The following is a 27,899-nucleotide window of genomic DNA, read 5'->3' as shown; positions in this document are numbered from 1 at the left end:
TTGTTTCCGCACCCTTTCCAGCCTGTCCGAGCAGCCCTTTCCGCACCCTTTCCAGCTGCTCCGAGCAGCCCTTTCCGCACCCTTTCCAGCTGCTCCGAGCAGCCCTTTCCGCACCCTTTCCAGCTGCTCCGAGCAGCCCTTTCCACACCCTTTCCAGCTGCTCCGAGCAGCCCTTTCCGCACCCTTTCCAGCTGCTCCGAGCAGCCCTTTCCGCACCCTTTCCAGCTGTCCGAGCAGCCCTTTCCGCACCCTTTCCAGCTGCTCCGAGCAGCCCTTTCCGCACCCTTTCCAGCTGCTCCGAGCAGCCCTTTCCGCACCCTTTCCAGCTGCTCCGAGCAGCCCTTTCCGCACCCTTTCCAGCTGCTCCGAGCAGCCCTTTCCACACCCTTTCCTTTCCGCACCCTTTCCAGCTGTTCCGAGCAGCCCTTTCCGCACCCTTTCCAGCTGCTCCGAGTAGCCCTTTCCGCACCCTTTCCAGCTGCTCCGAGCAGCCCTTTCCGCACCCTTTCCAGCTGCTCCGAGCAGCCCTTTCCGCACCCTTTCCAGCTGCTCCGAGCAGCCCTTTCCGCACCCTTTCCAGCTGCTCCGAGCAGCCCTTTCCGCACCCTTTCCAGCTGCTCCGAGCAGCCCTTTCCGCACCCTTTCCAGCTGCTCCGAGCAGCCCTTTCCGCACCCTTTCCAGCTGCTCCGAGCAGCCCTTTCCGCACCCTTTCCAGCTGCTCCGAGCAGCCCTTTCCGCACCCTTTCCAGCTGCTCCGAGCAGCCCTTTCCGCACCCTTTCCAGCTGCTCCGAGCAGCCCTTTCCGCACCCTTTCCAGCTGCTCCGAGCAGCCCTTTCCGCACCCTTTCCAGCTGCTCCGAGCAGCCCTTTCCGCACCCTTTCCAGCTGCTCCGAGCAGCCCTTTCCGCACCCTTTCCAGCTGCTCCGAGCAGCCCTTTCCGCACCCTTTCCAGCTGTCCGAGTAGCCCTTTCCGCACCCTTTCCAGCTGCTCCGAGCAGCCCTTTCCGCACCCTTTCCAGCTGTCCGAGCAGCCCTTTCCGCACCCTTTCCAGCTGCTCCGAGCAGCCCTTTCCGCACCCTTTCCAGCTGCTCCGAGCAGCCCTTTCCGCACCCTTCCCAGCAGCTCCGAGCAGCCCTTTCCGCACCCTTTCCAGCTGCTCCGAGCAGCCCTTTCCGCACCCTTTCCTTTCCGCACCCTTTCCAGCTGCTCCGAGCAGCCCTTTCCGCACCCTTTCCAGCTGCTCCGAGCAGCCCTTTCCGCACCCTTTCCAGCTGCTCCGAGCAGCCCTTTCCGCACCCTTTCCTTTCCGCACCCTTTCCAGCTGCTCCGAGCAGCCCTTTCCGCACCCTTTCCAGCTGCTCCGAGCAGCCCTTTCCGCACCCTTTCCTTTCCGCACCCTTTCCAGCTGCTCCGAGCAGCCCTTTCCACACCCTTTCCAGCTGCTCCGAGCAGCACATTTCCGCACCCTTTCCAGCTGCTCCGAGCAGCCCTTTCCGCACCCTTTCCAGCTGCTCCGAGCAGCCCTTTCCGCACCCTTTCCAGCTGCTCCGAGCAGCCCTTTCCGCACCCTTTCCAGCTGCTCCGAGCAGCCCTTTCCGCACCCTTTCCAGCTGCTCCGAGCAGCCCCTTCCGCACCCTTTCCAGCTGCTCCGAGCAGCCCTTTCCGCACCCTTTCCAGCTGCTCCGAGCAGCCCTTTCCCCACCCTTTCCAGCTGCTCCGAGCAGCCCTTTCCGCACCCTTTCCAGCTGCTCCGAGCAGCCCCTTCCGCACCCTTTCCAGCTGCTCCGAACAGCCCTTTCCGCACCCTTTCCAGCTGCTCCGAGCAGCCCTTTCCGCACCCTTTCCAGCTGCTCCGAGCAGCCCTTTCCGCACCCTTTCCAGCTGCTCCGAACAGCCCTTTCCGCACCCTTTCCAGCTGCTCCGAGCAGCCCTTTCCGCACCCTTTCCAGCTGCTCCGAGTAGCCCTTTCCGCACCCTTTCCAGCTGCTCCGAGCAGCCCTTTCCGCACCCTTTCCAGCTGCTCCGAGTAGCCCTTTCCGCACCCTTTCCAGCTGCTCCGAGCAGCCCTTTCCGCACCCTTTCCAGCTGCTCCGAGCAGCCCTTTCTGCACCCTTTCCAGCTGCTCCGAGCAGCCCTTTCCCCACCCTTTCCAGCTGCTCCGAGCAGCCCTTTCCGCACCCTTTCCAGCTGCTCCGAACAGCCCTTTCCGCACCCTTTCCAGCTGCTCCGAGCAGCCCTTTCCGCACCCCTTCCAGCTGCTCCGAGCAGCCCTTTCCGCACCCTTTCCAGCTGCTCCGAGCAGCCCTTTCCGCACCCTTTCCTTTCTGCACCCTTTCCAGCTGCTCCGAACAGCCCTTTCCGCACCCTTTCCAGCTGCTCCGAGCAGCCCTTTCCGCACCCTTTCCAGCTGCTCCGAGCAGCCCTTTCCGCACCCTTTCCAGCTGTCCGAGTAGCCCTTTCCGCACCCTTTCCAGCTGCTCCGAGCAGCCCTTTCCGCACCCTTTCCAGCTGCTCCGAGCAGCCCTTTCCGCACCCTTTCCAGCTGCTCCGAGCAGCCCTTTCCGCACCCTTTCCAGCTGCTCCGAGCAGCCCTTTCCGCACCCTTTCCAGCTGCTCCGAGCAGCCCTTTCCGCACCCTTTCCAGCTGCTCCGAGCAGCCCTTTCCGCACCCTTTCCAGCTGCTCCGAGCAGCCCTTTCCGCACCCTTTCCAGCTGCTCCGAGCAGCCCTTTCCGCACCCTTTCCAGCTGCTCCGAGCAGCCCTTTCCGCACCCTTTCCAGCTGCTCCGAGCAGCCCTTTCCGCACCCTTTCCAGCTGCTCCGAGCAGCCCTTTCCGCACCCTTTCCAGCTGCTCCGAGCAGCCCTTTCCGCACCCTTTCCAGCTGCTCCGAGCAGCCCTTTCCGCACCCTTTCCAGCTGCTCCGAGCAGCCCTTTCCACACCCTTTCCAGCTGCTCCGAGCAGCCCTTTCCGCACCCTTTCCAGCTGCTCCGAGCAGCTCTTTCCGCACCCTTTCCAGCTGCTCCGAGCAGCCCTTTCCGCACCCTTTCCAGCTGCTCCGAGCAGCCCTTTCCGCACCCTTTCCAGCTGCTCCGAGCAGCCCTTTCCGCACCCTTTCCTTTCCGCACCCTTTCCAGCTGCTCCGAGCAGCCCTTTCCGCACCCTTTCCAGCTGCTCCGAGCAGCCCTTTCCGCACCCTTTCCAGCTGCTCCGAGCAGCCCTTTCCGCACCCTTTCCAGCTGCTCCGAGCAGCCCTTTCCGCACCCTTTCCAGCTGCTCCGAGCAGCCCTTTCCGCACCCTTTCCAGCTGCTCCGAGCAGCCCTTTCCGCACCCTTTCCAGCTGCTCCGAGCAGCCCTTGCCGCACCCTTTCCAGCTGCTCCGAGCAGCCCTTTCCGCACCCTTTCCAGCTGCTCCGAGCAGCCCTTTCCGCACCCTTTCCAGCTGCTCCGAGCAGCCCTTTCCACACCCTTTCCAGCTGCTCCGAGCAGCCCTTTCCACACCCTTTCCAGCTGCTCCGAGCAGCCCTTTCCGCACCCTTTCCAGCTGCTCCGAGCAGCACATTTCCGCACCCTTTCCAGCTGCTCCGAGCAGCCCTTTCCGCACCCTTTCCAGCTGCTCCGAGCAGCCCTTTCCGCACCCTTTCCAGCTGCTCCGAGCAGCCCTTTCCGCACCCTTTCCAGCTGCTCCGAGCAGCTCTTTCCGCACCCTTTCCTTTCCGCACCCTTTCCAGCTGCTCCGAGCAGCCCTTTCCGCACCCTTTAACAGCTTATTATCTTTCCTTCTTCAATACCATAAAAATTACCTCCGGGACCGGACATAAAACCTCTTAAAAATACACCTTAAACGGGAGCCAACGTGCGACTTCCCCTCTACATGCCGCCACCAGAAGTCGCTTTACTCTGTATCTCACCCCGTGCTGTACCTGTCCTGGGAGTGTTTAATGGGGACAGTGTAGAGGGAGCTTTACTCTGTATCTCACCCCCTGCTGTACCTGTCCTGGGAGTGTTTAATGGGGACAGTGTAGAGGGAGCTTTACTCTGTATCTCACCCCGTGCTGTACCTGTCCTGGGAGTGTTTAATGGGGACAGTGTAGAGGGAGCTTTACTCTGTATCTCACCCCGTGCTGTACCTGTCCTGGGAGTGTTTGATGGGGACAGTGTAGAGGGAGCTTTACTCTGTATCTAGCTCCCTGCTGTACCTGTCCTGGGAGTGTTTGATGGGGACAGTGTAGAGGGAGCTTTACTCTGTATCTAGCTCCCTGCTGTACCTGTCCTGGGAGTGTTTGATGGGGACAGTGCAGAGGGAGCTTTACTCTGTATCTAACTCCGTGCTGTACCTGTCTGATGAGCCATCAATTGCACGAGAGACGAGTTGCTATACAAAAGTTAGGCTTTAATAAGCTTGAACTTAGCCCTGCGGTTGTCTACAATAAAATGGACGACCGCTGGGCGCTTCGACTATTTATACCTCGGTAAGGAGGCATGGTTAACTCAGCCTCTCGACCAATCGGAGAGCTGTCACATGACTGGTCTCAACCAATCGGTCGAGAGGCACATGACCGACCAGGACCAATGGTAAGCCGGTGTTCTGCACCAATGGCAAACAACTATGCAAATCATATCACCACACTGTCCTGGGAGTCATGATGTGGAGATGCCGGCGTTGGACTGGGGTGAGCACAGTAAGAAGTCTTACAACACCAGGTTAAAGTCCAACAGATTTGTTTCAAACACGAGCTTTCGGAGCGAAGCTCCTTCCTCAGGCTCCACGCGAGTTAAAAGTGAACGCTTTCTCTCAGTTAACTTCATGGTCTTGTCGACATTTGCCTGGGTAATCCAGTGTCAGCTCAAAGGTTCAACAAGTTTTGAGGTCAGAGTACTTTAGACCATATCGTGGAACGAGGCAGGGGTGCCCTCTGTCTCCCCTGCTGTTTGCTTTGGCAATTGAAGGAGCTGCGCTCCGAAAGCTCGTGTTTGAAACAAACCTGTTGGACTTTAACCTGGTATTGTAAGACTTCTTACTGTGTCCTGGGAGTGTTTGATGGGGACAGTGTAGTGGGAGCTTTACTCTGTATCCAACCCCGTGCTGTACCTGTCTTGGGAGTGTTTGATGGGGACAGTGCAGAGGGAGCTTTACTCTGTATCTAACCCGGTGCTGTACCTGTCCTGGGAGTGTTTGATGGGGGCAGTGTCGAGGGAGCTTTACTCTGTATCTAACCCTGTGCTGTACCTGTCCTGGGAGTGTTTGATGGGGGCAATGTAAAGGGAGCTTTACTCTGTATCCAACCCCGTGCTGTACCTGTCCTGGGAGTGTTTGATGGGGGCAGTGTAGAGGGAGCTTTACTCTGTATCTAAACCTGTGTTTCATCCCCTTTTAGACCCGGAAGACCTTCGTTTAGAAGGTGGCTCTGATCGCTGTCGTGGTCTATTGGAGATTTTATACAACAATACGTGGGGGACTGTGTGCGATGATGAATGGAGTCTGTTGAACGCCAAAGTTGTTTGTCGCCAGTTGAAGTGCGGCAAAGCCTTAAGTTTCTCAGGCGAGGAGGGGAACCACACCAAGGGCAGTTTGTCTGCTTCGATATGGCTGGACGAAGTGCGGTGTCGCGGGGAGGAGCCGGTGCTGTGGGGATGTCGCTCCTCTTACTGGGCGGAACACGACTGCCACCACAAGGAGGACGTATACGTGCATTGCGAATGTACGCGGTGTTGGAAATGGTCTCCCTCTCCTTTTATTCTCGTCCCTGTTAGCATTCGATTTTTTCCCAATATCTGACGCATTCCCCTGAGCTAACGAGTCAGTCAAGTTGGGGTGGAGAAGTGTGGAAACCTATCGATAAACCTTTACCTTCCTTGAATTCTGCACGATTCAGTTTCTTGAATTCACCTCGAGAATCATCAGATTCAGGAACATAGGAAGAGGAGGAGGCCATTCAGCCCGTCGAACCTGCTCCTCCATTCAGTCTGATCTTGGCTGATTGGACAACATCAAGACCTTTTACACCCCACCTTAACCCTTTATATTATTCTCAATTAGAAATCTCTCAAACTCTGGCCTGGATTCTCCGATTCTGGGACTATGTCCCCACGCCGATGTCGGAACGGTGACGTTTTATCACAGAAAAAAAATGGCATAAAATGGCCACCGATTCGCCGTTTTTCTGGGGGCTAGCATGCCGGCAGCGTAGAGCACTCGGCTCTAGTAGCTGATATGGCTTGGAGAATTGCTGGGTCCATGGCCGCGCATGCGCATGGCGGCGGCCTACCGTGGCCGCGCTCCGCTACATGGCCCGTGAAATAGTGGCCCCCCTTTGGCCGGCTCACGCGTCCCGGACCACCCCCCTCACAGTGCCCCCAGCCCCTAATAAAGCCCCCCCCCCTGCCCGCGGATCGGCCCTCCCCCGGTTGTAGTGGCACTGGACTGAGTCTGCAGCCGCCACGCTGAGTTCCTGATGGATGAGACCACACACGACCGACGCCATCGGGAACTCGGCCGGTCGGGGGGCAGAGTATCGGGGTGTAGGCCTCAGGCAATGTCCTGAGGCCGTCGATACGTGACGTGGTGTACTCAGAGAGTACGCCGCTTTGGAGGGGGCGGAGCATCATGAAAGCGGCGCTGCCTCCAATTTGGTCGGGAACTGTGATCGTCCGGCCAATCACCGAACTCGATTTCGGCGTCGCCGACTGGAAAATCCAACCCTCTGCTTTAAACACACTCAGTCACTGAACTTCCATAGGCCTCTGGGTTCCAGAATTCCAACGATTCACAACTCTCTGTGTGAAAAAATTTCCCCAAATATCGATCGTCCCTTCTTTTGAAATTGTGTCCGCTGGTTCTGGACTCTTCGACCAAGGGCAGCACCTTAACAGCATCGACCCCCGTCTGTTCCCTTTAATTATTGTGTCAGTTTCAACAAGCTCACCTTGAACACACCTCATCTCTCGAGAATATAGGCCCAGTTGCCCCAATCTCTGTTTGTAAGACAGTACCGCCAACCCCGGAACGAATCTGGTGAATTTGCCTTGCACTCTCTCGATGGCAATAATATCGCCTCTGAGGTAAGAGGGCCAAGTCTGCACATAATACTCCAGGTGCGGTCTAACTAAACTCCTGTACAATTGAAGCAAGACCTCGTTACTCCTGTACCCGAAGCCTCTTGTGAGAAAGGCTAACATTCCATTAGCCTTCTTAATAGCTCGCTGCACCTGCACGCTTCTGTCCAGTGACTTGTTACAACACCCTGGGCTCACAGCAGTCTTTCTGGAGAGAGAGAGAGAAATGGCCGGTTCTTGCCTCTGTGCTGCCAGAATCAAAAGTGAAACTCCTTGGGACTCTGAGAAAGCATTCCACTGGGCTAGGAAATAATCACCACCCATTACTGGGCAGAGTACAGCTTTTAGGGCCAATTCATTGGCCACCAGCCAGTCAATCAATCCGAGATCCACCCCACCGCTCTGTCTGGTGCCATCATATTTGCAAAGCAGCTCAGCCTAGCAGACATCTCTCCTGTAACTTCTGAATTCAGCTGCTTGCCTTAAAGAAACATGTCCATTAATCTTGCTTGATTTAAAGAAACATGTCCATTAATCCTGCTTGATTTAAAGAAATATGTCCATTAATCTCGCTTGCTTTAAAGAAACATGTCCATTAATCTCGCTTGCTTTAAAGACACATGTCCATTAATCCTGCTTGATTTAAAGACACATGTCCATTAATCATCCATGGATCAAAAGAATAACAGCAAAATAAAAGAAAGGGGAAATAAGGGAATTAACAGGAAGGACACTGACAGACAGCGTCTGTTATAGACAAGGACACCCAGGTCCCTCTGTACATCCACACTTTCTAATTTCTTACTATTTGGGAAATGCTCTACACATCTGTTCCTTCCACCAAAATGGATAATCTCACATTTTCCCACATTATATTCCATCAGCCATGTTCATGCCCACTCGCTAAGCCTGGCTAAACCCTCCTGAAGCCGCTTTACACCTTCCACACAACCTGGCTTTGAATCATCCCAGAACGTGGAAATATTACATTTGGTTCCCACATCCATATACATATACTTTGATCAGCTGGGGTCCAAGCATTCCATTACCTCACTAGCCACGCCATGCCGATGAGAGAATGACCCGTTTATTCCAACTCTCCATTTTCTGTCTCACTCTATGTTCCTCACTCTATGCTGAAATGTTGCCTCCTACCCCATGTGGTTTAATTTTGGGACCCCGTGGGTGGCATGGTTAGCACAGCTACCTCACTGTTCCAGGGACCCGGGTTCAATTCCAACCTTGGGTGACTGTCTGTGTGGAGTTTGTACCTTCTCGCCATGTGGGCGTTGGTTTACTCCCAGTGCTCCAGTCCCCCCCCCACAGTCCAAAGATGTGCAGGTTTAGGGGGATTGGCCAGGCTAAAATTGCCTCTAGTGTCTAACGGTTAGGTGGGGTTACGGGGACAGTGCGGGTGGAGTGGGCATGGGTGGGGTGCTCTTTCAGAGGCTTCAATGGGCCAAAGGGCCTCCATCTGCCCACCGGAGTTCCGTTGATAATTAACCTCCTGCGGGGGAGGACCAAAGGTATTCTGGAAGTCCAAATATGCTACATCCGTCGCCTGTCCTTCATCAATTTTTTTAGTGACATCTTCCCAAAGACCCCAACAAGTTCATCAAACATTTAATTTTTTAATTTAAAGGGCTCAATTCTTTTTTTCCAATTGAGGGGCAATTAAACATGCCAATCCAGCTACCCTGCTCATCTTTTTGGGTTGAGGGGGTGAGATCCATGCAGATACGGGGAGAATATGCAAACTTCACACCAACAGTGACCCGGGGCCAGGATCAAACTCAGGTCCTCGGTGACATGAGGCAGCAGGCAAATTTGTCAAACATGACTTCTCTGAGTGAAGCTATTTCTCCGCAACTTGGTTCAAAATGTCCGACCTCTCTTCCTGGGACTGCGCTCTCCCCCGCCCCGAACTCCCAGCCCCAAAGTCTAGACTCTCCAGCAAGGGGTGGAGGGTGGACAGCCTCTCAGCACCAAGCCTGTCACCCTGTCTGAGATTTTGAGATGTTTCAATGAGATCCCCTCTCATTCTTCTCAACTCCAGTGGATAGAGGCCCAGTCGACCCAAGCTCTCTTTGTACAACAATCCTGCCATCCCAGGTATCAGTCTGCTGACCCTTGACTGCTCTCCCTCTGTGGCAAATATATCCTTTCTCAGATAAGGAGACCAAAGTTGCACACGATACTCCAGGTGTGGTCTCACCAAGGCCCTGTACCAGCTGCAGTAAGACATCCCTGCTCCTGTACTCAGATCCTCTCACAATGAAGACCAACATACCTTTTACCTTTCTAACTGCTTGCAGGCTTGCTTTCAGTGACTGGTGTACTGGACACCCAGGTCACTTTGTACACCAACATTTCCCAATTATCACCATTTGGGACTGTTGGAGAGAAGAAGGCTGAGAGTTGACTTGAGAGAGATGTTCAAATTCATGAGGGGGCCTGGACAGGAGTAGATAGGGAGAAACTGTTTGTAGAATTCATAGAATCCCTGCAGTGCAGATAGAGGCGATTTGGCCCATCGAGCATTGACAATCTGAAAGGACATCTGACCCAGGCCCACTCTCGTGCCCTATCCCTGTAACCCCACCTAACCTGCAAATCTTCTGACATAAAGGGCAATTTAGTATGGCCAACCCACTTACACTGCACCTCTTTGGACTTTGGGAGGAAACCGGAGCACCCGGAGGAAATCCATGTGCCACGGGGATAATGTGCAAACTCCACACAGATAGTCACCCGAGGCTGGAATCGAACACGAGCCCCTGGCGCCGTGAGGCGGCAGTGTTGACCACCGTTCCCCCTCGCAAAGGGATCGAGACCGAGAGGGGCAGTTTTGAAGTGATTCTCAAAAGAAGCAAATGTGATGTGAGAATCAACTTTTTCACATAGTGAGTGGTTGGTGTCTGGTACATTCTGCCTGGGAGTGTGGTGGAGGCAGCTTCAATCGAGACATCTGAGAGGGCATTGGATAATTATTTGAATAGAAACAATGTGCAGGGGTCTGGGGAAAAGGCAGGGGAACATCACAAAGTCAGGATGTTCGTTTGGGGAGCTGGCGCAGACACATCGAACATACAGTGCAGAAGGAGGCCATTCGGCCCATCGGGTCTGCAGCGACCTACTTAAGCCCTCACTTCCACCCTATCCCCGTAGCCCAATAACCCCTCCTAACCTTTTTGGTCACTGAGGGCAATTTATCATCGCCAATCCACCTGCACGTCTTTGGACTATGGGAGGAAACCGGAGCACCCAGAGGAAACCCACGCAGACACGGGGAGAACATGCACACTCCGCACAGACAGTGACCCAGTGGGGAATCGAACCTGGAACCCCGGCGCTGTGAAGCCACAGTGCTATCCACTTGTGCTACCGTGCTGACACAATGAGCCTAGTGACCTCCTTCTGCACCGGAACAATCCTGTGGCCTATCCACAACAGAGCCCCCTCTACCCCTCCGCCACCATCCCAGGAATCAGTCCCAGGCAGAACGTACCAGACACGAACCACTCACTCTGTGAAAAATTGGACACGGCACTTCAGGGGCGGTCTCAATGAAGAACTGCATCATTGCAAAAAGGCTCACTCCCCCCTCGTACTCCTGGCAGCAAACCACATTGCCGGCTGCACCTGAATGATTTTTTTCTTTCATGGCTGGGCCCAGCATTTATTCTCCTAATCGCCCTGGAACAGAGTGTCTCACTCGGCCATTTCAGAGGGCGGTTACGGGTCAACCACATCGCCGTGTGTGAAGCTCATGTAGGCCAGACCAGGCAAGGACAGGCAGATTTCCTTCCCTCAAGGAGACATTAGTGAACCGGATAGGTTTTTAATGACAATCACTGTTTGGGGAGTTTGCACGTTCACCCGGTATCTGTGTGGGCTTCCTCCGGGTGCTCCGGTTTCCTCCCAAGTCCACAGAAATGTAGGCTAGACGGGTTCGCCATGCTAAATTGCCCCTTAATGGTAGCATGTGGCGCAGTGGATAGCACTGGGACTGCGGCACTGAGGACCCGTGTTCGAATCCCGGCCCAGGGTCACTGTCCGTGTGGAGTTTGCACATTCTCCCCATGTCTGCATGGGTTTCACCCCCACAGCCCAAAGATGTGCAGGTTAGGTGGATTGGCCACGCTAAATTGCCTCTTAATTGGGAAAAAAATAATTGGGTACTCTAAATTTTAAAAAATAAATAAAAATAAATTGCCCCTTAGTGTCCAAAGATGTAAGGGTTAGGTGGGGTTACGGGGTTAGGACGGGGTGGGGGGTGGGGGGGGGGGGGCTAGGTAGGGTGCTCTTTCACAGGGTCAATGCAGACTCAATGGGCCAAATGGCCTCCTTCTGTATTGTAGGAATTCTAAGGATTCTGAGATTCACCGTCATCGTTACCGTGACTCGCTTTAAAATTCCAGGTTTTATTAATTGAAATTTCATGTTGGGGTTTGAACGCGTGTCTGGGTTGCCCGTACAGGGCCTTTCCCACCCATCCCACCGCGTTAACTTTCTGTGGTTCATGCAGGAGGACACACAGGTCCCACTGAGCACCGAGATTTTTTAGTCTCTCACCATCTCCAATAAGGAATCAGAGAATCATGCAGTACAGAAGGGGCCCTTCGGCCCATCGTCTCTGTACAGATGAAAAAAAACTGACCCTAGTATACACTAATCCCACTTCCCAGCACTTGACCTACAGCCTTGAATGTTACGACATTTCAAGTGCTGATCCAAGTACTTTTTAAAGGTTGTGAGGTTTCCCGTCTCTACCACCCTCCCAGGCAGTGCATTCCAGGCTTCCACCACCCTCTGGGTGAAAAATGTGTCCTCAAATCCCCTCTAAGCCCCCTGGCCTTCACCATAAAATGATGCCCTTTCATGACTGACCCTTCAAATAAGGGGAGCAGCTGCTTCCTACCCACCCTGTCCATGCCCCTCATAATCTTGTCCAACTCAATCAGGTTGCCCCCATGCCTTCTCTACTCCAAGGAAAACAACACTAACCTAACCAGCCTCTCTTCACAATTGAAACTCTCCAGCCCGTGGATCATCATGGTGTATCTCCTCTCCAGTGCAATCACTTCCTTCCTATAGTAAAGTGACCAGAACTTCTCACTGTACCCCAGCTGTGGCCGAACCGCAGTTCTGTTCAGCCCCACCATAACCTCCCAGCTCTTATAATCTATGCCGCGACTGATAAAGGCAAGTGTCCCATATGCCTTCTTAACGACCCTACCTGTCCTGCTGCATTTAGTGATCTGTGGACAACCGCCCTCTGTTCCTCCAAGCTTCCTTGCGTCTGGCCATTTATTGAGTACTGCCTTGTCGCGTTATGCCTTCAAAGGTGTATCACCTCATACTCAGGGTTAAATTCCATGTCCCTATTTGACCAATTCCATCTATATCCTCCTCCTTCTCCACGTCAATCTTCGTGACAGCTGCAAACTTACTTATCATCTCCCCCATATTTTCTTCTGTATCGTTTCTATATATATTAGAAACAATGGGACCCAGCATTGATCCCTGTGGTATGACACAGGACACTGGCCTCCAGTCTTACAAACAGCCTTCTACCACCACCCACTATTTCCTACCACTAAGCCAGTTTTGAACCCCACTTGCCATGTGCTTTTATCTTCTTTATCAGCCTCCCATGTGGAACCTTCTCAAAGGCTTTGCTGAAATCCAGATAAATCACATCAACTGCACTATGCTCATCTATACAGCCGGTCACCTCCTCAAAACATTCAATCAAATTTGTGAGGCCTGACCCCACCCTCTGTCGGTTTATGCCGACAAATCAGATGGCGCCACGCTTCTGGGTGATTTGCGAGCTGTGAATTTGATTGCAGGGGACTGGCGTGAGGGGGCTGAATGGTCTCCTCCTCTTGCTCTGTGGGCTTGGCTCGCGATCCTTCCGTTCGAGTCCTGGCCGCCCCTCCACCCAGTCACGCCCATCGATCCTCGCGCTCCGTTCTGTGCGAAGACGGGAGAGGCGGTGACAGTGGCACTGAGGTCAGATCAGGTGACATCCTGTCTCATCACCAAATTCCACTAAGGTGGCGCTCATGTCACTCGCATTACGGTCTCGAGACCCGCTCCAGGCCATGAAATGGAGGCAGTGACGGGGCTTAACTGAGAAATTAATTCCATGTCGTCACCAGCTGTCCATGGAAATATTTGTTGGATCTAACCTAACCTGTTTCACGGCATTTCCCTGCTCTGTATAATTTTTCAGTAACTAATAAGTTTGAATTTGATATTTAACCTGACTTTAATTATTTTGCTTTTCTTTCAGATCGTCTCGCCACTGAAGAATTAGGTGGGTGAAGTTACTTCCCGACATTGAAGAAGAATATTTCATTGATCAAAATATTACAAAAATCGTAAATACATTTTCAGGCTCCATACAGGCTTGCCTTAACAAGTAATATATCTCTCTCCTTCCCTCATCAGCTCAATCACACTCTTTCTTTCCCTTCCTCTTACTCGCTCCCTCTATCGATCTATTCCTCTTGCTTTTGGAGGGTCAGATTTAGACAGTGCTGCACTGTCGGATGTCAATACCGAGAGAGTGCTGCACTGTCGGAGGTCAGTACTGAGGGAGTGCTGCACTGTCAGAGGGTCAGTACTGAGGGAGTGCTGCACTGTCGGAGGTCAGTACTGAGGGAGTGCTGCACTGTCAGAGGGTCAGTACTGAGGGAGTGCTGCACGGTCAGAGGGTCAGTTCTGAGAGAGTGCTGCACTGTCAGAGGATCAGTACTGAGGGAGTGCTGCACTATCAGAGGATCACGTGGATTAGAACAGCACAGAACAGGCCCTTCGGCCCTCAATGTTGTGCCGAGCAATGATCACCCTACTCAAGCCCACGTATCCACCCTATACCAGTAACCCAACAACCCCCATTAACATTATTTTTTAGGACACTAAGGGCAATTTAGCCTGGCCAATCCACCTAACCCGCACATCTTTGGACTGTGGGAGGAAACCGGAGCACCCGGAGGAAACCCACGCACACACGGGGAGGACGTGCAGACTCCGCACAGACAGTGACCCAGCCGGGAATCGAACCTGGGACCCTGGAGCTGTGAAGCATTGATGCTAACCACCATGCTACCGTGCTGAGGGAGTGCTGCACTGTCAGAGGATCAGTACTGAGGGAGTGCTGCACTATCAGAGGGTCAGTAGTGAGGGAGTGCTGCATTATCGGAGGGTCAGTACTGAGGGAGTGCTGCACTGTCAGAGGGTCAGTACTGAGGGAGTGCTACATTGTCGGAGGGTCAGTACTGAGGGAGTGCTACATTGTCGGAGGGTCAGTACTGAGGGAGTGCTACATTGTCGGAGGGTCAGTACTGAGGGAGTGCTACATTGTCGGAGGGTCAGTACTGTGCCACCGTGTGACCTGAAGTAGAGTTGGGGGGTGGGATGGGGGGAGAGTTTCCACCCCGCCCCCCCACTTCCAGTGTCCTAGGCCACTATTTATCTGGCGTCTCTATCACATTGCCGAGTGAGGTGAGGGATCCTGCTGTGTGCACATTGGCTGCTGAGGTTCCCACATTACAACATTGACCTCACTTCAAACAAATATCCCTCTTGGCTGGGAGCAGCTTGGGAACTGACTGTGCCGTGAATGCTGAGGTAACCTATTTTCTCATTCCTCTGGTTCAGGATACAATCCGTTTCGAGATGATTTAATTCCAGTTGTAGCCAGCATCATTCTAGCCGTTTTAATCATCCTTGTGTCGATTGCTCTGGCCTATCAGATCTACAAACGGGATGAGCCAATGTCAGGTGCGTGCCATCAATTGAACGCCAAGCCATGAGGTGAGGGTTGGGCGGCTCTCTTTAACTGATAGGGACCAAGAAGAGGCCATTCAGCTCCTCGGCTCTGTCGCACGGGGTCAGCTGGAGTCCATTGAGTCCCTTGAGGGTGTTCAGCAGTGAGGATGCTTGAGGCTGACCCACGGCACCCCGTCACCCACAACCCTCGACCCCCCCCCCCCCCCCCCGGTTGATAGATCAACTTTCTATCAGATGATCCAGCGAAGAAATTGAATCAGGTTAAATATCACATTTGAATTCATCAGCAGCTGAATGATTGTACAGAGTAAGAAAAGGCAGTGCGACAGATCAGGCCAGGTCAGGGCAAGCATTGACCATGAAATGGGGGTTTATTTGTCCTGCTCAATCAGGGTACTGATTGCCTCCCTGTGCCTCCCATACCCACCTCCGCCATTGATAATTTGAAGGGGGAGTGTGTTCCAAATTTCCTCTCACCTTTGTGTGAACAAGTGCTCCTGAAGGTCCTGGCTCAAAGCTTAAGGTTCTTGTTCTAGGCTCCCGACCTCACATGTGGGTGACATGATCCAATTCACCAGGGATTACCGCACCTGTGGGCATTGGAAACTGTTCCCATTTGTGGGACCCTCCCCAGCAACGTCAAAAAATGCTTTCTTCACAGAACAGTATAGGGATTTTGCTCATGCGCAGTTTGTGTCCTTACTCGCTTGGGTCTGAAGCGCATCATTTGGTTCCCTACAGGTGGTAAAGGCACCAGGAATCTGGCTCCGGGGGAGTACGGGATTTATGAAGACATTGACTATGGACGGGTGAAGAGGCTGTCGAAGATGTCCCACGTGTCAGGTACCTGACCTCGATCGTGATCAGCCAGGCAGACATCAAAGCAACCGTACTGTTGATAGACATCCAAGTGGGGCAAATCCACATGGCACCGAGGCCAGTAACGAAGAACAGCAAACCATTTCCTGCACAGAAAGAGGCCCATCTGCTCTTAGCCCACCTTCCTGCACAACATGGGTCGCATCCCATCTTCCTCTTCATCCCCCCCCCCCCCCCCCCCCCCCCCACCCCCATCACCATATTCTTTTATTCCTCTCTCATAAGAACATAAGAACTAGGAGCAGGAGTAGGCCATCTGGCCCCTCGAGCCTGCTCCGCCATTCAATTAGATCATGGCTGATCTTTTGTGGACTCAGCTCCACTTTCCGGCCCGAACACCATAACCCTTAATCCCTTTATTCTTCAAAAAACTATCTGTCTTTACCTTAAAAACATGTAATGAAGGAGCCTCAACTGCTTCACTGGGCAAGGAATTCCATAGATTCACAACCCTTTGGGTGAAGAAGTTCCTCCTAAACTCAGTTCTAAATCTACTTCCCCTTATTTTGAGGCTATGCCCCCTAGTTCTGCTGTCACCCGCCAGGGGAAACAACCTGCCCGCATCTATCCTATCTATTCCCTTCATAATTTTAAATGTTTCTATAAGATCCCCCCTCATCCTTCTAAATTCCAACGAGTACAGTCCCAGTCTACTCAACCTCTCCTCATAATCCAACCCCTTCAGCTCTGGGATTAACCTAGTGAATCTCCTCTGCACACCCTCCAGCGCCAGTACGTCCTTTCTCAAGTAAGGAGACCAAAACTGAACACAATACTCCAGGTGTGGCCGCACTAACACCTTATACAATTGCAACATAACCTCCCTAGTCTTAAACTCCATCCCTCTAGCAATGAAGGACAAAATTCCATTTGCCTTCTTAATCACCTGTTGCACTTGTAAACCAACCTTCTGTGACTCATGCACTAGCACACCCAAGTCTCTCTGAACAGCGGCATGCTTTAATATTTTATCGTTTAAATAATAATCCCGTTTGCTGTTATTCCTACCAAAATGGATAACCTCACATTTGTCAACATTGTATTCCATCTGCCAGACCCGAGCCCATTCACTTAGCCTATCCAAATCCCTCTGCAGACTTCCAGTATCCTCTGCACTTTTCGCTTTACCACTCATCTTAGTGTCATCTGCAAACTTGGACACATTGCCCTTGGTCCCCAACTCCCTCATGTGTTGATCCAACTTAGCCCTGAAATATGCCAACACTATTCATCTTGGCCATTTCCTGAAGGAGCAAATCCCACATTCTCCTCACTCCCTGTGGCAGTGAGTCTCACATTCTCTCCATTCTCGGTGGGAACGAATCCCACATTCTCCCCACTCCTGGTGGGAACAAGTTCTACATTCTCTCCACTCCCTATGACAATTAATCCAACTTTCTCCCCACTTCCTTTGGGAGCGAGTCCCACATTCTCCCAACTCCCTGTGGGAGCGAGTTTCACATTCTCTCCACTCCCAGTGGAAAGAAGTCCCACATTCCCCCCACTCCCTGTGGATCGAAATCCCACATTCCCCTCACTCACTTTGGGAGCAAGTTCCGAACTTCTCCCCACTCCACATGGGAACGAGTCCCACATTCTCCCCACTCACTTGGGAGCGAATCTCACATTCTCCCCACGCGCTGTAATAGTGGGCGGGATTCTCCAATAATGGAGCTATGTCCCCACTCCAGCTCTCGCTGTTGATACGGGGCCCTGCACGTCCGGTCGAGAGTCCGACATGGCGGACTCACACCGCGGACCGGCCCCGAAAATACAGGCCCCCAAGAGGTGGCCCACGTTCGCTGATCGATGGCTCCCGATCGCTAGCCTGGCCGTATGTGAGGCCCCCCCCCCCGGTGAAGGATCCCCCCGCCCCCCACCAGGGTGGCCGCGGACTGACTCCGCAGACCCCACTGGCCGTTCCCGACAGGCAAAACGTGGTGAGAACAACGCCATCGGGAACTCGGCCAGTTTTCGTCGGAGAATTGTCGCGGGGCCGCGCGCGTGCAACTCGCTACGATTCTCCGGGGACTGGATTTCAACGCCAACACCCATTCTCAATCCCCACGCCAATCGCGATTTCGGCGCAGAGGCTCAGAGAATCTCGCCCATGAGTTCCACATTCTCCCCATTCCCCATGGGACTGAGTCCCACATTCTCCCCATTTCCTGTGGGAGTGAGTTCCACATTCCCCCCACTCCCTGTGGAAGTGAGTTCCACATTCTCCCCACTCCCTGTGGGAGCGAGTACCACATTTTCCCCACTCCCTGTGGGAGCGAGTCCCACATTTTCCCCACACCCTGGGCGAATTTCTCCGACCCCACGCAGGGTCGGAGAATCGGCCGGCGGCGGCGTTATTCCCGCTCCCGCTGGGTTTTGAATTTTCCGAGCGGCCAAAAACCGGCGTTGTGCAAATCCCGCCGGCAGCCTCGGAGAACAGCTGGCGCCGGCGGGATGTAATTTAATTTTTAATGTCAACAAATCTCCGGCCCGGATGGGCCGAAGTCCCGCCGACGTGGCCACGGGTCACGTCGGCGGAAATCACAGTAGGTTTATAACGGCGTCAACCATTGATGATGGTTGACGCCGTTCAGTAACCTACATCGAGTGCGGGGGTAGCGGCGTTGGAGATGGGTGGATGGGGGGGAGAGGGGCGCATGGGGGGGAGAGGGGTGGATGGGGGGAGAGAGGGGTGGATGGGGGGGAGAGGGGTGGATGGGGGGGGAGAGGGGTGGATGGCGGGGGGGGTAGCGGCGTTGAGAGGGAGGGGGGGTACCAGCATTGAGAGAGAGGGGGGGGGGTACCGGCATTGAGAGAGAGAGGGGGGGGGGTACCGGCGTTGAGAGAGAGGGGGGGGGGGTACCGGCGTTGAGAGAGAGAGGGGGGTGTACCGGCGTTGAGAGAGAGGGAGGGGGTACCGGCGTTGTGAGAGAGGGGGGGGGGTACCGGCGTTGAGAGAGAGTGGGGTACCGGCGTTGAGAGAGAGGGGGGGTACCGGCGATGAGAGAGAGGGGGGGTGGGGGTACCGGCATTGAGAGAGAGGGGGGGGGTACCGGCGTTGAGAGAGAGAGGGGAGGGTACCGGCGTTGAGAGAGAGGGGGGGGTACCGGCGTTGAGAGAGAGGGGGCGGGCGGTGTTGGAGGGGGGTAGGGGTGGTGGGGAGGGGGGTACCGGCGTTGAGAGAGAGAGGGGGGGGTACCGGCGTTGAGAGAGAGAGGGGAGGGTACCGGCGTTGAGAGAGAGGGGGGGGTACCGGCGTTGAGAGAGAGGGGGCGGGCGGTGTTGGAGGGGGGTAGGGGTGGTGGGGAGGGGGGTACCGGCGTTGAGAGAGAGGGGGGGGGTGGTGGGTACCGGCGTTGAGAGAGAGGGGGGGGTACCGGCATTGAGAGAACGGGGGGGGTGTACCGGCGTTGAGAGAGAGGGGGGGTGTGCCGGCGTTGAGAGAGAGGGGGGGTACCGGCGTTGAGAGGGGGGGGGGTACCGGCGTTGAGAGAACGGGGGGTTTGTACCGGCGTTGAGAGAGAGGGGGGGGGTACCGGCGTTGAGAGAGAGGGGGGGGTACCGGCATTGAGAGAGAGGGGGCGGGCGGCGTTGGAGGGGGGTAGGGGTTGTGGGAGGGGGGTAGGGGTGTTGGAGGGGGGTAGGGGTGGTGAGGGGGGTAGGGGTGGTGAGGGGGTAGGGGTGGTGAGGGGGGTATGGGTGATGAGGGGGGTAGGGGCGTTGGAGGGGGGTAGGGGTGGTGAGGGGGGGGTTGGGGTAGGGGGCAGCGGCGTGCAGAGGGGGGGGGGCGACGGATGCCCGGGGCCAACGCACCGTCGCCCCCCCTCTGCATGCCGCTGCCCCCTACCCCAACTCCCCCATCACCACCCCACCCCCCTCCAACGCCGCTACCCCCCTCCAATGCCCCTACCCCCCTCACCACCCCTACCCCCTCCAACACCCCTACCCCTCACACCACCCCTACCCCCTCCAACGCCCCAACCCCCCTCCAACGCCCCTACCCCCCTCACCACCCCTACCCCCCTCCCCACCACCCCTACACCCCTCCAACGCTGCCCCCCCTCTCTCAATGCCGGTACCCCCCCTCTCCTCTCAACGCCGGTACCCCCCTCACCCCTCTCCTCTCAACGCCGGTACCCCCCTCCTCCCCCCTCCCCCCTCCTCCCCCCCCTCCTCCTCCCCCTCCTCCTTCCCCCCTCCCCCCTCTCCTCCCCCTCTCCTCCCCCCTCTCCTCCTCCCCCCTCCCCCCTCTCCTCTCCCCCCTCTCCTCCCCCCCATCTCCTCCCACCCTCTCCTCCTCCCCCCCTCTCCTCCTCCCCCTCTCCTCCCCCCTCCTCTTCCTCCCCCTCTCTCCTCCTCCTCCCCCCTCCTACCCCCCTCTCCTCCTCCTCCCCCCTCCTCCCCTCTACTCCTCCCCCCCTCTCCTCCTCCCCCCTCTCCTCCTCCTCTCCCCCTCCTCCCCCCCTCTCCTCCTCCCCCTCTCCTCCTCCCCCCTCTCCTTCCCTCTCCTCCCCCCCTCTCCTCCCCCCTCCTCTCCCCCCTCCCCCTCCTCTCCCTCTCCCCCATCCCCTACTCTCCCCCTTCCCCTCCTCTCCCCCTCCCCCTCCTCTCCCCCTCTCCCTCCTCTCCCATCCCCCTCCCCTTCCCCCTCCCCCTCCTCCTCCCCCTCTCAACGCCGGTACCCGTCCCCTCGCTCTCTCTCAACGCGCCACTTCCGCAGCGAGTGAAACTGATGCGTATCACGTCAGTCCGCTGCTGGCCCTTTCGGGAACGGAGATTAACGGCTTAAAAGAAGGCCCCGACGCCGGAGTCATCCGCACCGCTTTTGCCCACCGGTAATGGGCGTCGCGCAGGTTTTCGGAGAATTTCGCCCCCTATGGGAGCATGTCCCACATTCTCCCAACACCCTGTGGGAGCGAGTCCCACATTCTCCCCACTCCCTGTGGGAGCGAGTCCCACATTCTCCCCACTCCCTGTGGGAGCGAGTCCCACATTTTCTCCACACCCTGTGGGAGCGAGTCCCACATTCTCCCCACTCCCTGTGGGAGTGAGTCCCACATTCTCCCCACACCCTGTGGGAGCGAGTCCCACATTTTCTCCACACCCTGTGGGAGCGAGTCCCACATTCTCCTCCCTCCCTGTGGGAGTGAGTTCCACATTCCCCCCACTCCCTGTGGAAACGAGTTCCACATTCTCCCCACTCCCCCGTGCAAGCGAGTTGCACATTCTCCCCAGTCCCTGTGAGAGCATGTCCTACATTCTCCCCACTCCGTGTGGGAATGAGTTCTTCATTCTCCATACTGCCATGGGAGCGAGTTCCATATTTCTAACAGCCTCGTAAATGTTTCCTGCACCTTCTCCAGTGCCTGAATCCACTTTTGAAGATGAAGACAGGAACTGTGCACAGTGCTCTAAACCTGAACTTAATATTGTGTGTGACCTTCCCTTCCAGAGGCGACAAACTCCAGTGCTTCAATTAACAAACTTGAATATTATGTCGATGAAGAGGACCTTGCTGCTGGCGCAGGTAAGTTTATCTGCAGGCAGCGGCAATCTAATTGGGAGACAGTAGCCAAGTGGTGATAATCTGTACACCCAGTGTGATGCGGGGGGGGGGGGGGGGGGGGGGGGGGGGCAGAATCCCTATCTAGTTCTCTAATATCCCTTTCGGGAGGGAAATCTGCTGCCATTACTTTGGTTTGGCCGACAGATGACTCCAGAACCCCCAGTGGGAAAATGTGGTTCACTCTGAAACGGTCAAGGATATTTCAGGATGGGCAACAAATGCTGGCAAGGAGCAGGAGAAGGCTGTAACGATATATATAGGCAAGCTCATGAAGGGTTAATTACTACATCTCTGTGTAATTCAAACACTAGAGGGCACCACCAGTTCTCAGTATATATATCAGACCTCAGGGAATGCTGGGTAGTTAGCAAAGGAGAAAGCCTGAGAACAGCACAAGGAGTAGATTAGTATAGAGAGAGTTAACACGAGGATATCATTAGTGACTACTAGATTTTACTGTATTCTTAATTACAGCTCAATAGCGTGTGCGAACTTCATTTAATTAATCGTTATCCAATAAATTAGTTTTGTTTCAATCTAATGATTGGTGGTTTCTTTGTCATCAACTCAATGGACTATTCTGGATCAAAAGATAAAGAATAACGACATATTACCACCAAAGGTAATATAACAGCGTGATGAGAGCTCGGATCATCTGATTGTGGTCTCGATCCCTCTATCCTGTGTGTCCGCCCCTGCTTCCCCATAGCCCTCAGACCCCCTCATCGATCGGAAATCTGTCTCATTCGGCCATGAATGTATTCAGTGTACTGAAGCCTCCACCGCTCTCTGTAGGCTGGGTGGGTGGGGGAGGGGGGGGGGGGGGTAGAATTCGAAAGACTGACCACCCTCAGAGAGAAGAATTTCCCGCCTGCCTCCATCTTCAATAGGGGACGGTCTCATCATTCCAAAACTGTGCCCTACGCCCTTCGATCCAGACTCCCCCGGAGAGAGGGAAAAACATCCTCTGATCATCCGTCAAATCCCCCTTTAGGATCTGACATGTTTCAATAAGATCCCCTCTTATTCTTCCAAACTCCAATGCGTACCTGCCCAGCGACTCCAACCTTTCCTCATTGGGCCTCTGAGGAATGAAATACACAAATGTACATTCCTTAAGGTACAAAAACGGCACAGGACCATAAAGAACAAACGGAATTAAAAATAATAATTTATGGGATGTGGGCATCATTGGCTGGGACCAGCATTTATTGCCCATCCCTATTTACCCTTGAGAAGGAGATGGCGAGTTGCCATCTTGAACCGCTGCAGTCCGTGCATTGTAGGTACACCCACTGCGCTGGTAGGGAGTTCTAAGATGATGCCCCTGCGACAGTGAAGGAATGGCCGATATATTTCCAAGTCGGGATGGTGAGTGACTTAGAGGGGAACCTTGATGCCATACTCAATCAAATGCTGCCTTGAGTCAAGGGCAGTCATTCTCACCTCACCTCTGGCATTCAGCTCTTTTATCTATGCTTGAACCAAGTCTGTAATGAGGTCAGGAGCTGAGTGACCCTGGCGGAACCCAAACTGAGCGTCCACGAAAAAGTCATTGCTGAGCAAATGCTACTTGATAGCACTGTTGATGACTCCTTCCATTACTTTGTTGATGATGGAGAGTAGACTGATGGGGCGGTAATTGGCTGGGTTGGATTTGTCCTGTTTCTTGTGTACAGGACTCACCTGGACAATGTTCCACATTGCCGGGTAGATGCCAATGTTGTAGCTGTATTGGAACAGCTTGGCTAAGGTACGGCAAGTTCTGGAGGAAAATCTTCAGTACATCACCTTCTCAAGGGCAACAGAGGATGTGTTGGCCTGGAATGCATTGCCAAGTGAAGTAGTTGAGGCAGATACATTAGCGACCTTTAAGATTTTTCTGGATAGGCACATGAACAGACGGGGTATAGAAGGATACGGGTGGTTGGTCTAGATCGGACATATGATAGGCACAGGCTTGGAGGGCCAAAGGGCTTGCTCCTGTTCTGTATTGTTCTTTGTTCTTTGTACTGTTGACGGAATATTATCAGGGCCCATAGCCTCTGCAGTATCCAGTGACTTCAGCCGTTTCTTGATATCCCGTGGAGTGAGTCGTATCGGTTGAAGACTGAGATCTAATAATAATCTTTATTAGTGTCACAAGTAGGCTTACATTAACACTGCAATGAAGTTACTGTGAAAATCAGTGGTCCACGTTGGGACAAACAACACAGGCAAGACTAGGAAAGAGAACCTGTTGGGAGGTTATCAGGCACTAGGAACTAAATTAAAGAACAGGTCCTCACAGGTTATAATCTCAGGATCACTATCCAAGCCACATGTGAATTGGCAAAGGGATGAGATAATTAGGGAAGTAAACGCATGGCTAAAGGAGTGGTGCACGATAGAGGGGTTTCATTTCATGGGGCATTGGCATCAGGATTGGGAGAGGATGGATCTGTACTGTTGGGAAGGTCATCACCTGAACCAATCTGGGACCAGTGTTCTAGTGGAAAGGATAAATAGGGTGGTCTCAAGGACTTTAAACAAACAAGCTGGGGGAAGGGATGGGTGAAACTACGGGAAGAATAATGGTTAATGAGAAGCAAAGCAGCAGGTTAGCATGTGGGGAGAAGGGTTCAACTACAGGGAAAATGATGAAAAAAGATGAAGGGAAGAAGAACTCAGGAAATGTTATTGATGGAGGTGTTTGGATTCAAAAAGAAGGTATAAAAACAAGAATAAAGGCACTTTATCTGAATGCTCGTAGCATTCAAAACAAGATAAATGAGGCGACGGCACAAATCATCGTGAATGAGTATGATTTAGTGGCCATTACAGAGACATGTTTGCAGGGTGATCACGACTGGGAGTTAAATATCCAGGGATATCAGACTATTCGGGAGGACAAACAGGAAGCTAAGGGAGGCGGTGTAGCTCTGATATTTAATGATGACATCAAGCCAGTAGTGAGAGATGATATTGATTGATTGGTTGATTGATTGTCACATATACCAAAGTACAGTGAAAAGTATATTTCTGCGGCCAAGGGAACGTGCACGGTACGTACACAGTAGACAAAAAGAATAATCGACCAAATACATCGACAAATAAGTAATTGGTTACAGTGTGAAACAAGGGCCAAACAAAGCAAATACATGAGCAAGAGCAGCATAGGGCGTCGTGAATAGTGATCTTAAAGGGAACAGAACATTCCGAGGGAGGCTCGTTGAGGAGTCTAGTAGCTGTGGGGAAGAAGTTGTTCCTATGTCTGGATGTGCGGGTCTTCAGATATCTGTATCTTCTGCCTGATGGAAGGGTCTGGAAGAGGGCAAAGCCTGCGTGTGAAGGGTCTCTGACAATGCTGGCTGCCTTCCTGAGGCAGCGGGCGGTGTATACAGAATCAATGTGAGGGTGGCAAGCTTGTGTGATGAGTTGGGCTGAGTTCATCACACTCTGCAGTTTCTTGTGATCTTGGGCTGAGCAGTTGCCATACCAAGCTGTACTGCAGCCGGATAGGATGCTCTCTACAGCCCATCTGTCGAAATTTGTGAGAGTCGATACAGACATGCCAAATTTCTTCAGCTTCCGTAAGGAAGTAGAGACGTTGTTGGGCTTTCTTAACTGTTGCATCAACGTGATTGGGCCAGGACAGACAGTTGGCGATGGTGACCCCCAAGGAGCTTAAATCTATCAACCATCTCCACTTGGAAGCCATTGATGTAGATAGGGGTGTGTGTTTAACTATGCTTCCTGAAGTCGATGATCAGTTCCTTGGTTTTGCCTACATTTAAAGAGAGGTTTTTTTCTGTACACCATGCAACCAAGTGATCTATCTCCCTCCTGTAGTCTGACTCGTCATTGTTTGAGATGCGACCAACCACAGTCGTATCATCCCCAAATTTATAGATTGAATCTGAGTTAAATCTTGCCACACACTCGTGTGTGTATAGGGTGTACAGTAGAGGACTGAACACACATCCATGTGGGCCCTGGTGTTGAGGACTATTGTGGAGGAGGTGCTGTTACCTATCCTGACAGATTGTGGTCTGTTGGTGAGGAAGGCAATGATCCAGATGCACAGCGAGGCGTCGAGTCCAAGATTGTAGAGTTTGGTTATTTGGCGATACGTCTGTTGAGAAAAAGGTTTAATCCATTTGGGTGGAATTTAGAAATACTAAGAACAAAAGGTAACTGCTTGGCATAGTCTATAGGCCACCAAATAATAACTTCACAGTCGGGCGACTGTTCCTTCGAAGTAAGGGAGCAAGCTATCCTAGATCTGGTCCTGTGTAATGACGCAAGAGTAATTAATGATCTCATAGTTAGGGATGCCCTTGGAAGGAGTGATCACAGTATGGTTGAATTTAAAATACAGAGCGTGAGAGGGTAAAATCCAATACTAGTGTTTTGTGCTTTAACAAAGGAGACTACAATGGGATGGGGGAGGAGTTGGCTAAGGTAGACTGGGAGCAAAGACTTTGTGGTGGGCCAATTGAGGAACAGTGGGGGACTTTCAAAGCGATTTTTCACAGCGCTCAGAAAAAGAATATACCAGTGAAGAGGAAGGACTGGAGGAAAAGGGATAATCAGCCATGGGTACCACAGGAAATAAAGGAGGGGATCAAATTTGAAGAAAATGCATACAAAGTGGCAAAGATTAGTGGGAAATGAGAGGGTCGGGAAAACTTTAAAGATCGAGAGAAAGCCATGAAAAAGTTCGAAAGAAAAGTAAGATAGATTATGAGAATAAACTAGCTCAGAATATAAAAACAGATAGCAAAGGTTTTTACAAATATATTAAATGATAAAGAGTAGCTCAGGTAAACATAGGTCCATTAGAGGATGAGTACGGGGATTTAATAATGGGGAATGAGGAACTGGCCGAGGCATTAAACAGATATTTTGTGTTGGTCTTCACAGTGGACGGCATAAATAACAAGCCAATAATAGTTGTCAAGGAGGCTACGGCAGGTGAGGAACTAAAACTAATCATTATCACTAAGGAGGTAGTGTTGGGCAAGCTAATGGGGGGGCGAAAAGTAGACAGGTCTCCTGGCCCAGATGGAATGCATCCCAGGGTACTAAAAGAAAGAGATGGCAGGGGAAATAGCAAATGCGCTCGTAGTAATTTACGAAAATTCGCTGGCCTCTGGGGTGGTTCCAGCAGATTGGAAAATAGCAAATATGACACCACTGTTTGAAAAAGGAGGTAGACGAAAGGCAGGTAATTATAGGCCTGTTAGTTTACTTCTGTAATGGGGAAAATGCTTGAATCTATCCTCAAGGAAGAAAAAGAGAAACATCTGGATAGAAATTGTCCCATTGGGCAGACCAGCATGGGTTCATGAAAGGCAGGTCATGTTTGACTAATTTACTGGAATTCTTTGAGAACATTACAAGTGCGGTGGACAATGGGGAACCGGTGCATGTGGTGTATCTGGGCTTCCAGAAGGCATTCGACAAGGTGCCACACAAAAGGCTGTTGCATAAGTGAAGGGTGTATGGCATTATGGGTAATGTTTTAGCATGGATAGAGGATTGGTTAATGGACAGAAAGCAAAGAGTGAGGATAAATGGGTGTTTTTCTAATTGGCGATCAGTGGCTAGTGGTGTGTCTCAGGGATCAGTGTTGGGACCGCAATTGTTCACAATTTACATAGATGATCTGGAGTTGGGGACAAGTGTAATGTGCCAAAGTTCGCAGATGACACTAAGATGAGTGGTAGAGTAAAGTGTGCAGAGGACACTGAAAGTCTGCAGAGGGATATAGATAGTTTAAGTAAGTGCGCAAGGGTCTGGCAGATGGAGTACAATGTTGGTAAATGTGAAGTCATCCATTTTGGTAGGAATAACAGCAAAATGGACCATTATTTAAATGGTAAATAACTGCGGCATGCTGCTGTGCAGAGGGATCTGGGTGCCCTTGTGCAGAAATTGCAAAACGTTGGTTTGCAGGTGCAGCAGGTAACTAATAAGCCATATGGAATTTTGTCCCTCATTGCTAGAGGGATGGGGTTTAAAAACAGGGAGGTTCTGTTGCAGCTGCATGGGTACGAGTGACGCCACACCTGGAGTACTGTGTACAGTTTTGGTCTCCTTACTTGAGAAAGGATGTACTGGCACTGGGGGAGGTGCAGAGGAGATTCACTAGGTTCATTCCCAAGTTGAGAGGATTGGCTTATGAAGAGAGACTGAGTAGACTGGGACTATACTCATTTGAATTTAGAAGAATGAGGGAGGATCTTATATCAAAACATAAAATTATGAAGGGAATAGTTAAGATAGAAGCAGGAAGGTTGTTTCCACTGGCGGATTAAATTAGAACTAGGGGGCATAGCCTCAAAATAAGGGAGAGCAGATTTAGCACTGAGTTGAGGAGGAACTTCTTCACCCAAAGAAGTGTGGAATTCCCTGCTCAGCGAAACACTTGAGGCTACCTCATTGGATGTTTTTAAGGCAAAGATAGATTTTTGAACAGTAAAGGAATTAAGGGTTATGGTGAGCGGACGGGTAAGTGGAGCTGAGTCCACAAAAAAGATCAGCCATGATCTCATTGAATGGCAGAGCAGGCTCGAGGGGCCGATGGCCTACTCCTGCTCCTAGTTC

General features: G+C 52.8%; 1 protein-coding gene across 1 annotated transcript in view; it reads left to right on the top strand.

Annotated features, from left to right (window-relative positions):
- LOC119974255 overlaps nucleotides 1–27,899 on the top strand; it is a 107,550-nt gene that overhangs the window by 51,985 nt on the left and 27,666 nt on the right. The window contains exons 9-13 of the mRNA XM_038813024.1: nucleotides 5,383–5,706; nucleotides 13,362–13,385; nucleotides 14,732–14,854; nucleotides 15,605–15,706; nucleotides 21,195–21,269. Of these exons, the coding sequence (XP_038668952.1) occupies nucleotides 5,383–5,706; nucleotides 13,362–13,385; nucleotides 14,732–14,854; nucleotides 15,605–15,706; nucleotides 21,195–21,269 (648 nt within the window). The remainder of the gene's footprint in view (nucleotides 1–5,382; nucleotides 5,707–13,361; nucleotides 13,386–14,731; nucleotides 14,855–15,604; nucleotides 15,707–21,194; nucleotides 21,270–27,899) is intronic.

This window comes from Scyliorhinus canicula, chromosome 12 (assembly GCF_902713615.1).
Source record: "Scyliorhinus canicula chromosome 12, sScyCan1.1, whole genome shotgun sequence".
NCBI classification, from domain to species: Eukaryota; Metazoa; Chordata; class Chondrichthyes; order Carcharhiniformes; family Scyliorhinidae; genus Scyliorhinus; species Scyliorhinus canicula.
Note: the sequence above shows the minus strand (reverse complement) of the source record. Positions and strands in the feature narration are given on the sequence as shown.